The sequence below is a fragment of the Cucumis sativus genome, chromosome 6 (assembly GCF_000004075.3).
Source record: "Cucumis sativus cultivar 9930 chromosome 6, Cucumber_9930_V3, whole genome shotgun sequence".
Classification (NCBI taxonomy): Eukaryota; Viridiplantae; Streptophyta; class Magnoliopsida; order Cucurbitales; family Cucurbitaceae; genus Cucumis; species Cucumis sativus.
In genome coordinates this window covers 14771134-14786066 of record NC_026660.2, presented here as the reverse complement: position 1 = coordinate 14786066, position 14933 = coordinate 14771134, and the positions used below count along the sequence as shown (strand labels likewise).

At 33.0% G+C, this 14933-nt stretch overlaps 2 protein-coding genes across 4 annotated transcripts; both read right to left on the bottom strand.

Annotated features, from left to right (window-relative positions):
• Positions 1-940: 940 nt before the first annotated feature.
• LOC101210549 (DNA repair protein RAD51 homolog 2) lies at positions 941-6150 on the bottom strand. Its single transcript, XM_031888186.1, has 13 exons — positions 5865-6150; positions 5375-5488; positions 5095-5247; positions 4869-4972; positions 4706-4769; positions 4569-4624; positions 3804-3884; positions 2676-2735; positions 2484-2575; positions 2297-2416; positions 1998-2141; positions 1512-1650; positions 941-1364 (listed from the first exon to the last, which is right to left on the bottom strand). The coding sequence occupies exons 1-12, from the start codon at positions 5946-5948 to the stop codon at positions 1607-1609; spliced, it is 1116 nt and encodes a 371-aa protein (XP_031744046.1). The 5' UTR covers positions 5949-6150; the 3' UTR covers positions 941-1364; positions 1512-1606.
• A 4565-nt stretch (positions 6151-10715) lies between these two features.
• On the bottom strand, positions 10716-14392 carry LOC101210792 (DDB1- and CUL4-associated factor 8). Of its 3 annotated transcripts, XM_011658920.2 has the most exons (6): positions 14199-14387; positions 13796-14047; positions 12806-12949; positions 12034-12723; positions 11405-11668; positions 10716-10918 (listed from the first exon to the last, which is right to left on the bottom strand). In XM_011658920.2, the coding sequence occupies exons 1-5, from the start codon at positions 14304-14306 to the stop codon at positions 11420-11422; spliced, it is 1443 nt and encodes a 480-aa protein (XP_011657222.1). In that variant the 5' UTR covers positions 14307-14387; the 3' UTR covers positions 10716-10918; positions 11405-11419. The 3 variants fall into 3 exon arrangements, with proteins under 3 accessions (XP_011657222.1, XP_004149538.1, XP_031743908.1); XM_004149490.3 differs by lacking the exon at positions 10716-10918 and having other exon boundaries at positions 11153-11668; positions 14199-14386; XM_031888048.1 differs by lacking the exon at positions 10716-10918 and having other exon boundaries at positions 11531-11769; positions 14199-14392.
• Positions 14393-14933: the final 541 nt, after the last annotated feature.

Genomic DNA, 14933 nt, shown 5'->3' with positions numbered 1-14933 from the left:
ATTGGCTGGCTTCATCTGACGTTCTATGTTTCTACAGGCTACAGCTTTGCTTTGTTTTGTTTTGGTTTTTTTTTTTTTTTTTACCCTTTTCTGTTCCTTTTAGTTTGTTCTTCGTTTATGTCAATTGGAGGCCAATATTCCATTCCCCTGTCGAAGGATTCGATAAGTTACACAATTCTTTATTCCTTATTTTTCAAAGTTGAAGATAATTGGTGGATCTCGATCAGGTTTTTAAATACAATATACAAAGTGGCTAGGATTACTTAAATCAACTAAACCAAATAAATAATGAGAATGGAGAATCTACTAGAAAGAGCATAATTTATGTGCAAACATATCAACAATTTTAAAATAGAAAGTGTTTCAGCAAAACCACCTTCCTTAATTTGGCAGTATTGAGATTACTTTCTTTGAGCCAATCACTTGCAAAAATGCCCAAAAGCAGGTTAGCAAGCCATTTTCCTTGATTGAAAACCCTGCAATATAAAACATATATTAACTCCAAGTTTCATTTTCACTCAAATAGATCAAGTCTTATATCAGGATACAACATTGCATACAAACCTTCAGGTCAAGTTGATTTTTTTCCTCCCAAGTTTACTGTACTTGAAAATTTGGAATGAAGGAACACTCGTGTGAGCATAAAATGTATTAGTCCATAGAAATCTGTATTCTCTATGTTTAGAACATAACACAAATTCCATGGTTTTGGTAGCGATTGTGTTCCAAGAGTTCCAAAATTGGTGTTTGGAATCTTTGCAACTTTAGTCCATTACATGGATTTGATGCATTTAACATATTTTTTGCTAAATAATGCAAGATTCATTCTCTACACGTGTAGTCACCACCCTCAGGGGCCTAAGAATATCGAACATGTTGGGACCTCCACCACCAAGACAATATTCAGAAGGTGGGGTATTTAAAACTTTCAAGGCAACAATTTCAGGGGCATAATTTAAAATTTTCAGAACATATTCCATAATCTATAGAGTTTCAATGGACATAGGTAAATGTCACGATGTGCCATTACAAGGTTCAAAGAAAGGGTGGGCCAAACCACAATGGTAGCAGATGGCAGGCATCCGCTTTTCCTTTCAATTAGGAGCTCGAGGAAGGGCGATCAACTTCCAGGCGGCCCTGTCCTAGCATATTAATGAACCAATATGACATCCTACCTGTACTTTCTAAGCATTTTTATCGCTAAGAAACTTTAGTCCTGCATGTACTTTCCAGTTTCCACTAATTGTTATCACTAAAGAAACTAAGGTAGTCAATTCCTCTCAACAAAAATCATCCGCAGCTTGGATATCCCTTCCATCCTCCAGGTTCTGCTGGTTAGTTCTAAGCTATCCTGCAAACATATCCTGAGTAAAAAGAAAATGATAAAATAAATCTTGGATTCTCATGAAAGAGGAAAAATAATTCATTGTAATTTCAAACGTTAAAATTAAACAATAAATTAGAACGAAAAAAATAATTAGGAACAAATTCACTATTGCTTGTTAACCGACCATAAACAACAGGAAGCCACCAATTCAGCATAAGCCTTTTTATGCATGAGAAGCCTGGGATTTAAGCAGTCCCAATCGCATTTGAGTGGCAATGGTCACTGATGCTTTCCTAAGTGATTGCTGATAATATCACTGTGTCCTGCATTAATGTTGAAAAATCAAATGACTAAAAGATAACAAGGCTAGAAAGAAACCCAGTGCAGTGTCTGTGTTAGTCTGAACTTCAGTAGAAAATAATACAACAAAAAGCAACAAGTTCTCGTGGCATCCTGGGTGGATAATTTTCAGAAAATGAGGCTGGGTGGTAATTGCATTAACATCAAATCTCCTTAACATGTTTTGATAATTTGAGAGAGGTATAGAAACAAAAGCAAACATGTCATAGATGTTTCAAATTTAATCGAGCTTCAAACTTAAGTCAACTAAACTTTTGACAATAGAAGAGGAAAATGAAGAGAGGGCCTTGTTTAGGTTAGTACTGTTAACCTTGACAATGAATCTCGTTGATTTCTGCTCCACTCAGTTCTTCTCCATTGTTGCTCAGCAATGAAATACCTGATGCGGTTATTGTGAATGGGAAGGCTAGAGGTGGAGACATGGGAGACTTCGCAAGCTTTATAAACCTCTGACCTACAGGAGGAGGATGGCAATGACAAGTTATAAAACATTTTAAAAAGTAGAAAAGATATTTGTATGATGATGGTCCATCAACTCCATCGATACCACAAGCAATATTCCATGCATTATGTGAGCTATAAGGTGTTATCAGTAAAACGTGTACTAACCAGATTTTGCTTCAAGCACCAAACGGATTGTCACAGAATGAGCCCAATGAACACCCAAAGCAGCAACAATATGAGAACCATATCCTGAAGAATATTCCTGACATTCACTCCTGCTCCATCCTGCCACAGAGAAGCTATTGTGAGTACATAAATTTGATCAATTTTCAGATAAATAAAACCACCCTACCTTGAAAAGAATAATGGGAGACCTCTTTCCTGTTTCGGGATCTTACTTGATTTGTCACGACTACTGGAATTCGTGCAAACTCAGCAATTGACCTGAGATGGTGGGAAATCGAATGACAATACTCAAAAGACAAATGGAACAGTTACAAAACACAAGAAAATCTAACCAGAGTAAGGTGGAACCAAATCTCACTTGATAAAAGAAATATGCCAACCCAATGAATGCTGTTTGGGTGCCCCTAGCTCATACTCCCTGGAAAAAGAACCTTTTCTTGAAGCATCAGAAAGAAGCTGATGGAAATGCACTATGAATAACCTTTGATTCTTACACCAATGTGGTTTTGTTTCAAATAACAAGGGAAACTCTCCTAAAAAATACATCATAGCACAAATGATGAATCTTAGGCCTATTTGAAACTAATTTTGTTCCTAAAATTTACCTCTCCACTTCTCAAATCTTAGCCAACCACTTATTTAAAGATAAATTTCAGAAGAAAAGAAGAAGAAAAAGAAAAATTAGATTGATTTTGAGAAACTGGAAACAAAAAAACAAGGTCCGTTTTGAATCTTTGATAAACATTTAATTTTTTAAAATTAAGCTTATAAACAGTACTTCCACCTATTGGTTTTTATTTTTTATCTTTAGGAGTGTTTTCACCAAGTTAGGTTTTGAAAACTAAAACCAAAAAGTAGTTAAATTGTATGTTTAGCTCCTATGATTTGTAGAAAGTTAGAATTTAGTCCCTACAGTTTAATAAAGTTATCATTAAGAGTCCTTACCATACGAACAATTTATGATGATTTTATCGAATCACAGGGGTCATCTATGAAGTTTTATCAAACCATAAAGACCAAATTCTAACTTCTAGAACCATAGGGACTAAATTTGAACTTTATTTGAACCAAAAAGACCAAATTTACAATTTAATAACAAAAAAAAGTAGTTTTCAAAAAATAGTTTTTGTTTTTGAAATTTGGTTAAGATTTCTAGTGTTTATAATTAATAAAATAAAAACCATGATAGAGAAGTAAATGGTTATTCATAGTGAAAACACTCACAAAATTTACTGAAGAAATCTAGTTTTCACAGAACCAAAAACTAAAAATAATTAGTAACCAAACAAGGCCAAAATTATGACTCTTTGAACTCTGGAAAATTGAATGAACAGAAAAAATTACTGAAGAAACCTTAGTATTGTAAAACTGAAGCTACTTTAATACATGTCAATGAGGATTGAGATCCCAACTGAAGCTGGGCATAGAAGCCTCATTTGAGCAGAAGATAGAGTAAAAGTCAGGAGAGAAACAAAAAGTAAATTACCCAGTAATAAGAGCAGCCATGCTATCAATGATTACTAGCTTTACTTCTTGCTCAAGAAGTGAAACCTTGATTTTGTGCAGACTGGAAAAACAGACAGCAGAAACTTGTATCAAGGCAGGTGTAAATGTGACAAAAAATGAACTGAGTAAATTCATGAAAATATATCTCAAAATCCATAACCATAGAGCTATATCAATGCGTGGGTTCGTAGGTTAGAGGAAAAAGAGAACATGCCCAATAATTTGCAGCAATTCTATTAGATAACTGAACTGAGTTTGAGCATTGCATGTCAAAGTGCACAAAATAAATCTCTCGCAGAAGTAGTAGATACAGACTTATTCAGATCTCATTGCTACAACTCAAGCAAGTGTATAATTGGAAATTCATTTGTGCTCCCATCATATTTGAACCACAAACTATGCCCGTCCAGATACGAGGTGATCAATTAAACTCAAACCCTCTGGTACTAAGACGTCAGACATTAGTTAGGAACTAACTCTAACTCATACCAAAAAAAGAAAAAACCTAAATACTCACAATCACATCAATCGTATTCCATTTGAATATTCACTGTTATCGCAGGTGAATCATTGCAGTTGAACCAATCTGTAACTAGAGCATGTGGATAGCAAATACCCCCAATTCCTTTTTATAAAAGACATATTCTGCTAAAATTTGCAGACTAATTTATGTTGTCATCAGCATTTTTTCTCATAAATCATTGACATGGTTAGGCTAAATAAAATTCTTTGTCATTGAGCAAACCTCTCAGTGAATTCAGAAAGTGATGCTGGCCGCAAAACAAGGATCCTACCAGCCATCTGGAATGTAGATTGACATGGATCCATCTTAAAGCACTGTAAATTAAAATTTTAAATGAAGAGTATTTATTATTTTAATACCTCTTGTGCCATGTCTTTCTTGTTAAATACATCAGGAAAGCTTCTCATACCAATTTCAATCATCCTAGAGAGAGAGAGAGAGACAGGATATGAAAAGGCAAAAAAGTGAAGCACCCATTACACAAATATAGAATAATCCAATACGATGGAGTACTTAAAATACCTTTTGGAACTAAACTTAGATTCTACATCAATATATATTACACGGCCATCCAAACCTCCGTAGCTCGGTGGTAAAGCAGCCAAGAAAGAGAGTTTCAAGCAAAACTGAAATCCAACAACCAGCAGAGTAGCGAGTCAGGAGAAATTAGTTAAAAGCGATACAAAGAAAAATTTCCGTTATAAAACAAAAATTATTAACAAACCAGAAAACTAGGAAAGAATCACACTTGCGTTTTGCCAATTCCAGCTGGACCAACAAGTTCTGTCAGGACACCAAATGGAATTCCACCAAATAAGGCCTCATCTAAACCTTTTAAACATGTGGAAAGATGGCCAGCTAAATGCTCGTTTTGAAGTCTTTGCTCCATCAGAGAAAGCGCCTACAGCGCCACAAGAACATCACTTCTAAAAGCAACAGAAGTCGAAGATGTGGGAAACCCAAAAGATATTCCCCATCTTAGAGAAGTTTAATGAGCTCCAACCAATTAAACAGAATCAATTACTTACGGTCTGATAAGGAGGAGAAGCAATTTCACTAATGTGTGCAACTGCGGATGCAACTTCCGACAATCCCACGTCCAATAACTCCATCAACTCAAATTCAGTTAAAGATAAAGCCTCCTGAAACAAATCAAATAAACTTATACTGAAATTTTTGCTAAAACAGACTAAAGAACAGAAAAATAATGCAACCAGGAACAAGTGACCAAGCCAGGAAAAAGAACCCAAAAGAGAGAATCCCATTCAATTGGTGACATTACGAATTCACTCTAAATTAACAACCATTGCAAAAGTTTAATTTCCACATGAAGGATTTCCAACAAGTGGTCAAATCGAGAAACTTAAAAGACAGTAGCAGCGTGTCAAGTTGTTCATATGAACTACATAATGTAAAGGATTCACCCCGGTTTCTAATTATGGCGTATTAAACAGGAACTGGATGAATAAATTGACATATTAATGGTGAGGAACCACGAAGCTTCATCATTTTCATTACCTTGGCTGTGTTAATATTTCGAGCAGCAAAAATGTTAGCAATCGACCTGGGTAATCCCATCTGATTAATTAATCTGTTCGCCATTCAATCTATCGCGTCCTTTGGTCTCCCGCCAAATGCGAAACCCTAGAATGGTTGATCCGGTACAGAGTAAGCAATTGAAATGGCGGCAAGACTGAAAGAAACATGAACATTGCTTTATGGCTAAGCTAAGCACCACATGATCTGTAGTCCGAATGCATTTCTATTAGTGAGAAATAATCCATACCAACCAAGGGAAAGAGTAATCCATCCATTTCTGTTTTAAAATTATATCATATACTTTTCCTTATCGTACTTGATATGATTATTATTGTTGTTATTACTCTTTTAAACAAAAAGTTATCAACATTCATATCTTCCTTTTTATTACTTTTATTCTTATTGTTTCACTCTCACACGAACATGTAAAAGATAAAAGGTAACAATAACATTAAGTTTGAAGAGATTTATTTCTTAACGGTACATGTGAATAAATTAAGAAACAATCAAATCATATTTATTATAGCTCATCGATCAATAAAATGTTATTACAAATACATCAATTTTTATTACGATTTTATACCTAATGTTTGAGATTAGGTAATTAAGATTTAGTTTGTATGATTTGAATTTTGATTATTTTGAAAGTAGGTTTTATTCATATTCTAATATATAAAAATTAATTAGATGATATAGTATATTAAAAGAAATACTAATGAAGTTTTATCAAATTTAAAATGACGAATTTTGTGTGTTTTTTTTTAAATAACTAAGTTTGTAATTTAATTAGATAAAAAATACTTAAAATAGTTTAAATACAAAATCATGACCATTTCTTGTCCTAAATTATCAAATAAACTCGTGGCAATAAGATTGCAATTCGATTTAAAGTTTTGATAATTTATCATTTAATTCGAATCATACATCTAAAACATGATATCCATGTTAATAAGACAAGATACAAGTTCTAGTTCGTAACAAAACATAGAAAAGTACGAACTTCCAACTATCTTATTGATTACAAGCATTAATTATTCATACAAAATAAAACATAAACATGAAGGTAAATTAAACTAAAACACAAGCATTCTTGTGGTGTGAAGAAGCAAATACACTAAATTGAAACACAAACTTCAACGGTCAATTTGAATATAGGTAAAGTGATTTAGATAGGTATTCTCGATCAAAAAGTTACATGTTTAAATCTTTCAACTCAGGTGTCATTGATTTAAAACATCAACTCCTAATACTTAAAAAAGATAAACATATGGTACAAACGTGAATCTTGTTATGAAAATAGTTTATTTTCACGATAATTAACATACACTCATTTTCTTGAGGGTTGAGCTAGGTTAAAAATTCCTTATGCTCCACTTGTCAATACTAAAAAAATATTTCTACACTAACAAACACACAAAAGTTTAAGATTTTTCTTTTTGTTGGTTAAAGAAATTTTTTAAGTGAAATCTTAGTTTTATTCATCGACACGTAAGATGTGAGTTTCAAACCTTTTAACATTTTGATCGAGAAAATAGTGCTTTACCAACTAAACTATAATAATTTTGTAAAAAGAATACACTTCAGAACCACGAAAATAGCAGCCATGGCAGTTTCTTCATTTAGGAACTGCAAATTCCACCATGGACTTGGCTAAAGACACCATGAAAATGTAAAAGCTCTTAAAAATTTGAGCTTTAACATTGCCTCTTCTGGGTTGGTGGTTTGAGTTTGACCTAAATTTTGAAGAAGATGAAGGAAAGGATATGGCTAAGTTTAGCTTTGAATGAATAAAAGAATAACAAAAGAAAATAAAAGTAGAGAGATAAAGTAGACAAAATAAGAGCAAATTTTTGGTATATTGAATGTGTGGTTTAAGAAATTGTATTTATAGATCCAATTTTAATTTTGAATGTGATATGATCGAAAATGTTGTTGGGGGAGAAAATTCCATTGTAGCCTTCACTGCCCAACCTTTCTTTGACATATACATTTACCTTTCAAAAATTGCATTGGATGACAAATTATTTTAGAAAAAACAGTTAATAACACATCTTTTTTTCATATTGCAAATATGACTAGTAATTATCGATAATCAGATAGTAATGGTAAAGTACTTATAAAATATTTCATTTTTACAATTTAGAAAATGTAGGTGGTATGGACTCTCTATTATCATAATTTGTTTTTTTTTTGCTATTTTTGTAAACTTCCATTTTCTTTTCTTCCTAAACTTTGCTTTAATAAATAAATATGCTAAAATAATATATTGGTTTGGAAAATTATTTTAAATGATTAAACTTTTGAAAATATTTACAAATATAGCAAAATATCACAATTGATAAACTAAAATAGACTGTTATGCTATTTGTGTCTATCATAATACCACCGATATGGTTTAGTAAGTTGTAAGAGTAGTGAAGCACACGTGTGGGCAGCACATACAACAAACCAAAGTTTACATTGAAAAAGTTCGTGCACTTACTAGTTTGAGCGTAGCAACAAAATTTATTAAAATCACCGTATTCAAAATTATTATAGAATGAAATATGACTTTAAGTACTAAAAAATAATATAATATTTAATTTTTTAAAACTTTTAAATGCAATTTTCACGTTATCGTATTTAGTTTTGATTAACCAAACGCATGTCAAATAATTATTTTAATAATGATAAAAATGTTTTAACTATTTCAAAATCCTCTTAATCAAACTTCACAAACCATTTCTTAATCCTACTATTAAATATGTAAAAACCAATTTTAAGCTTACTACATCAAACTCTCTATCATATCCATGATAAAATTGGTAAATGACAATTTAGTGGTATTGATAAATAGTTATAACTCAAAATAAGTTCAAGTAATTTTTTTTATTAAATTATAAATTTAGTCTGTAATTCTGATTTTATACGACTTGGAGTGACTCTCTCATATTGAGAAATTTTTTCTAGTGGCATTCGATCACAGAATTCATTGACAGCAGCATAAATTACTAGAATTTCTTTTTCAATGTTCAGTGGTGCATATTGTGCTTGTTTCGAGACTTCTGTAAGCCTTGCATCTCTATTGAGTAATGCTTGAGTCGCAGCATCAAGGTCTGACCCAAATTGAGCAAAGACGGCGACTTCGCGATATTGTGCCAATTCAAGTTTTGAACTGCTGCAGACTTATTTCATAGTTTAGAAAAAAAAGTTATAATGTAGTTCTTATTTTTAAATTTGATAGTATGAGGTTTTATCTCAAAACCAATTGATAATGAGAGAAGTAGTCCTTCAATCTTATAGAGTATGAGCCCCGTTGATTTTTCTAATATGGACGTACGTTGGAGAGAATATTTCGAATAATATAAGATAAACTAGAATACTAAGGTGGGTGTGATGGGAAAGCAATATTGGGTTTCAATGTCAGTGGTGGGCGGGCGTGGACGGCTCCTTTTTTGGTCAAGCGGACCCATGAGTGCAACATCAACATTAAAGGAAGACTTGCACAAAGACTCACAGGTCACAAACCCATCTTTAAGAGGTTGTTTCACTTGTTTTCAATTTTTTGTTAATGTCTGGGGTTTAAGATTTAAGAAATTGTATTTATAGAGCGAATTTTAATTTTGAACCCTACATATCCATGTTAGTTAAATTAAAATAACTAAGAAAATATGTAAGACTCTATAGCAGGTCGGACAAGCCCAAACCCCCTTCAAATCTTTCAACCTTCAATCTTACGCTTTTTATATATATATATATATAGGGATAATTGCAAATATAAAAATTAGATTAAGTATATATCAACATTTTAAAAATATTACAAATATAGCAAAATCTTTTAAAATCTACCAATGATAGAAGTCTATTAACGATAGAACTATAATTGTAATTTTTTTAAAATATTGCTTATACTTGATTATTATTCCTAAAACTGACATCCATTCAAATTACCATATATATAACTAAGGATAACAATACCAATCATTAGTCCAATGTTAAAACTATCATTAAGAAGTATTTGACTTAGGTTCAAGTCTCACTTTTTATACATTTTTCTTTCTAAATTTCTAGATCAGTCAAATGTGTCTCAATCAATATGATATTGTAAAATAATTATTGGATAAACATTTTAATATAAGTTGATAAGTTAATTATTAATAGTCTATATTCAACCTACTATTTAGTATCAACCTACTATTTAGTATGTATATTCTAACTCCTTGACTAAGCTTACGAAAAAAGACATGAGTTTAGTTCAATAACGTATAGAAAGGGTATACTGAAACTACTAATGAAGTGGTAGGATTAAAGTAAATTAGCATATATAGATTAAATTTAACTAATTAAGATTATGATTAGTTTTCTTAATTGATATAGCCTAGAAGCCAAGAGGAGAGTTCTCTCCAAGAATCCAATCAATTATGAATCAAGAGCTGTAGATACAAGAAGACAATTCCGTTATCCACAAAGAAGAGTAAAACAAACTAATTTTAATCCGGATAACACGAACATACTAATCCTAATCCCAATAAATTAAGGAAACTAATCATAATCCTAATAAAAAACTAATCATAGTCCTAATCAATTAAGGATTTATCCTAGATATCCTGGTTGACTCTAATCATACCACATCAACTAACCTCTTGGTCAAAGCATCCTAATCAATTGGGTAACAACTATATTATTGGTTGAAGATATACGTCCTAATCAATTGCTCAATAACTAACTAGTTAAACCAAGCCTACTCTACCCCATTTATTATGGAGAAAATTTTTATAATAGTGTCAATGAATCAAAATTGACCTATTAGAGTGGTTCCAAGCAGTCACAACAATGAAACTCGCTCAAAGATTGAAGAATGAAACATGCTTGACGGTGAAATTCTTTCTCCCAAACTACGACTGCGACTGACTTCATAGTTAGTTATTGAGATTATATCTCAAGTTTTACCATGGCCAACCCATGATAGTTACATGTGAGATTGGAGATTGTTTTTTCACTCTATGTGACTGTCTTTGTCATGTCACATTCAAACTATATTGTTGTTCATTCCCCTAAAGAAAAGGAAAAAAAAAAAAAAAGAGAAGAAAAAGTACCTCAGTTTTTGGGTTTAATTTCTAATTGGTCTATTGATTTCAAAATGTTACACATTAGTTATTAAGTTTTGGATTTAATTTCAATCATTTAGCCCTAAGTTTCAAAATGCTGCAATTTTAAATTGAAATTAGAGTTTCATTTTGATTTGGTTCTCGCGGAAAAATCGACATTAAAAGTGTAAAAGTCGAAACTTAAGAACCAAATTGAACCAAACTCAAATTTCAAAAGTAAAGTTGTACCTTTCCAAACTTAGAGACTAAATTGAAAGCAAACTCAAAATTTAAAAACTAAACATGTAGCATCTGAAAACTTAGGATCCAAATAGAAACTATCCCTGGAACTTAATAGAAAGAAAAACACAACATAATGAGGTAGCAAAATCACTCTAAACGAGTCTGATGAGCAGTAATGCAAAATTTGCAATGAAGAGGCCAGGAGCTTACACTTAATGCGTAATTCTAGCTGATGTTACACTCAGAAGCATGTTCTGTGGAATCATCTTCAAAAGAAACACTGCCATCTAGGGCTTCTTGATTATAAGCTTCCCATTCATTTTCTCCATCACTGTTGTTATCGGCTGGGTTGTATCGTCTTTCCGTAAATGCAGATGTTTGTCTTCTTTGCAGCCGCAGGACATGCACGATAACATCAGGAGTAAGGGTCACTCGTGAGTGCTCTTCTCTTCCTTGCTTATTGGACTCCATTATCTGGTCAATGATACACGTATAATAAGATATCTAAGAAAACTGAAGTCCTAAATCCCATGTCTCATTTCTTTAAAATTGGTGGTTTGTCCTGATATTTGCAACTGATCAAGAACGAGCAAGTTTTGTTAGTATATATTCTTCTTGATGCGAAACAGGTAGACAGAAAACCAATTATTGAAGAAGAGAAGCAGAATACGAGAAGTAGTAGAAAAACTAATTAGAGAGAGCATTAAGAATATGCATAAAAGATGTAATATACTACGACTTACCAAATAAAGTTTTTGAGTTAATGTAAAGTCCTAATTTACTAGAACGAGAGAAAAGAATGAACCGTAGCGACAATGCCCATAGAGAGGTGATATTACTTGTTCCATGTCATCAGGCAATGGAGGAACATCACTAGCCATGGGAGTCCAAATTTTTACATTATTTTCAATGCCACACGTAGCAAGAATAGGCAGGTGTGGATGGGGCTCGATATGATTTACGACATCATGATCACCCAACATTAACTTCACAAGTAAAGCTCCCTTCTTCTTCCAAATATATATATGACCACAATCGGAGCCACTCACAATATATTCTGCATTAGGGCCAAAGAAATTCACCCCTTTAACTGTTGCTGAGTTTCTGTGTCCAGAGAAAACATGTGGCCGTTTAAGTTCCCGCAACAAATTCTCAGATGAGACAGTCAATGGTGAGGGGCCTAGCCCCATATTCTTCTGAAACAGATAAATAAGCTCGTCACTGTAAGTTATTAGCAGCTCACTGGAATTTGAGAAAACCAATCCCGTGATGTGGAAATTGTTAGTTTGAGTCAAATGGTGTGGGCAGAAAGTATCAACAACTCTATTCGAACTTGTAACATCACCTCGGCAATTCCTCAAATCATACAAGCGTGCATATTCATCTGAACCACCCAATGCAAAGAAATTTGGATTTCTTGGGTCAATAGCAATGGCATTCAGTTCAATACTGTTAGGAGGATGCCTGCTCCTTTCGGCAAATGCGGTGCAATAGAAAAGTTTTCTTGCAGAAGTATTGCGTAGATCGAACTGAAAATTAGAATAAAAAGGTAATCCACATCAAATGGAATTAAAAAGCTTCAACAGAGGATCATACGGCAGATTCACTTACATGCTGCACAAGACCGTCTTCGCCGCAGCTGTAAAATATGTGAGGGCTTCCAGGCTCCACAGCAAGTTCATGAACAGAGCCTTGATGCTCCCCTAACATTTGGGTAATGACTCTGCCATCACCCAAGACTTGCCCAAGTCTTACCTGCATGAAAAAGGGAAAGGAAAAAGAAAACAAGCATTCAAGTTGATAACATTCCCAACTTTTAAAAGATTAGAGAATACAAGTTGGGCCAAAACCAGATCACACACCTAACTGATTAACAATATGGAAACTACAGACATAATATGAACAAAAATAATGGCTCTAGTACAACCAAATCATTCTCCTACAATCTATAAACATCAACACATTAATTTTTCAATACACACCTTCTGTTCTGTCTTCTTTCAGCCAGTACCATCAGCAAAACCTGATCTTCTTCTCCATATATAATAATTAAGTTATTTTTTACCCAACATGGACAGGTATAAAGGCAAAAGATAGACCAAAAAAACGTTGTTGGAGAGACGAGAAAGAATATAATTCCTGATATAAAAGCGACTTTTGCATGGAAGCTAATGGTAAAGACAGTTGCTCATCGATGAGGACTGATCAGCCAGGATTACAAGTTAGAAATATTTCTTTCTTAAAGGCTTAGCAATCCACATTATTTAACTATCTTTTAAGCAAACATCAACCGAAGTCCATTAAGTTGAAAGTGAATGGAAGACACTCAAGACAACGAAGCCAAAGCCACAAAGATAAATGACCTAAAATGAACAAAAGCCTAAGCAATAGAACCCATTTTCCTGTAAAAATTATTCAATGTACTCGCCATATTGTAGATACTCCCCTCTAAATCCTTGGATGCACCATTAAACCCCAGTTTTTCAAAAACCGTCCAACATCTATCAGTATAAAATCGCCACCCACATGAACAAAGCTACAAAAGCAACAACAAAAAGGTATAAATGACAGGAAATGTCATTTTAAATTATACAAAATCACCTTTCCATCGGCAGCTGAAGTTACTATTTTCTGATCATCAGTGAACGGCATAATTTTGGTTTGGAATATGTTGTCGAGGTGCCCAGAAGGATACGAAAACCTCTTAGAATTTCTTGCCCAATCCCAGAGTATGACTTTGCAGTCATCGGAACCGGACACAAGAAGATCGCCAGTGGAGTTAAACTCGACGGCGTTTACACAGCCATCGTGACCATTTAACTTGTGTTCAAGATTCAACTGTTTTACAATAATCTGCATTTGCATCAACAGGCGAAGCAAAATTAAGAGGAGAATTGAAGGAAGAAGTGATGTAATTATTAAATCCAAAATGAAAATTGAAGGGATCATGACTGAAAGAATTGAGAATGAGATTAGAATTATAAAAGGAAGAAGTTTGAAGAACCTCTGAAGCAATGAATCTGCGAGAGAAGTTTGTTGATGGAACAATACCGATTTGTCTGTTGCAAATTTCAGCAAAGTCAGAGTTCATTCCTCGGTAACAAGAATTCATCGGTGATGATAAAATTTTCCCACATGAATTTTAGTCTCTTTCCCCCAACAAAACAAACAAATTTCTAGTGGAAGGATGCAATGAAATAACACTATCGGACGTCGCCACGTGGTGAATTTTAAGAGATTTCGTTTCTTCCGTAAAATGTAATGAAAGATTTTAGTGTCACTATATTACATTATTCTACCCTACCTAATTCTAACTAGTTTTGTAATCATATATTTCCTATATATGGTGATATATTTTCATTAGTAAGGATATACCAAATAGTCGGTTGAACATATAATTCCTTTCTGTTTCAAGCCTCCAGGTTACACATATTATGTATCAACGTTATAAATATACAAAGGGATATATGAAATATCATTGTTTCTTGAATATACGAGAAAGTACTTAAAATATATATCTTAATAATGTGTATATGTTATGTAACTTATTGAAAATCTATCGTTGTTATAATTATATTTGATATAAACATTATATGCATTTCAAATATTTAAGCCAAATAAAGCACAAACATAACAATTTTACAATATATCAACATTGACCATTTTTTTAACGTTTTAGGACGAAACTAAAAAATTCAGTCTGAGGCATCATAGTTCGGCTTTGTGGGCAAAAAACTTT

Coding starts and splice junctions, on each gene's coding strand:
- LOC101210549 (XM_031888186.1), bottom strand. CDS start 5,948: ATGGCGAACAGATTAATTAATCAGATGGGATTACCCAGGTCGATTGCT. Junction 2,736..3,803: donor ATGGCTGCTCTTATTACTGG/GTAATTTACTTT, acceptor TTCTTTTTCCAG/GGAGTATGAGCTAGGGGCAC. Junction 1,651..1,997: donor CAACGAGATTCATTGTCAAG/GTTAACAGTACT, acceptor ACATTAATGCAG/GACACAGTGATATTATCAGC.
- LOC101210792 (XM_011658920.2), bottom strand. CDS start 14,306: ATGAATTCTTGTTACCGAGGAATGAACTCTGACTTTGCTGAAATTTGC. Junction 14,048..14,198: donor GCAGATTCATTGCTTCAGAG/GTTCTTCAAACT, acceptor ATGCAAATGCAG/ATTATTGTAAAACAGTTGAA. Junction 12,724..12,805: donor AAGACGGTCTTGTGCAGCAT/GTAAGTGAATCT, acceptor TCTAATTTTCAG/TTCGATCTACGCAATACTTC.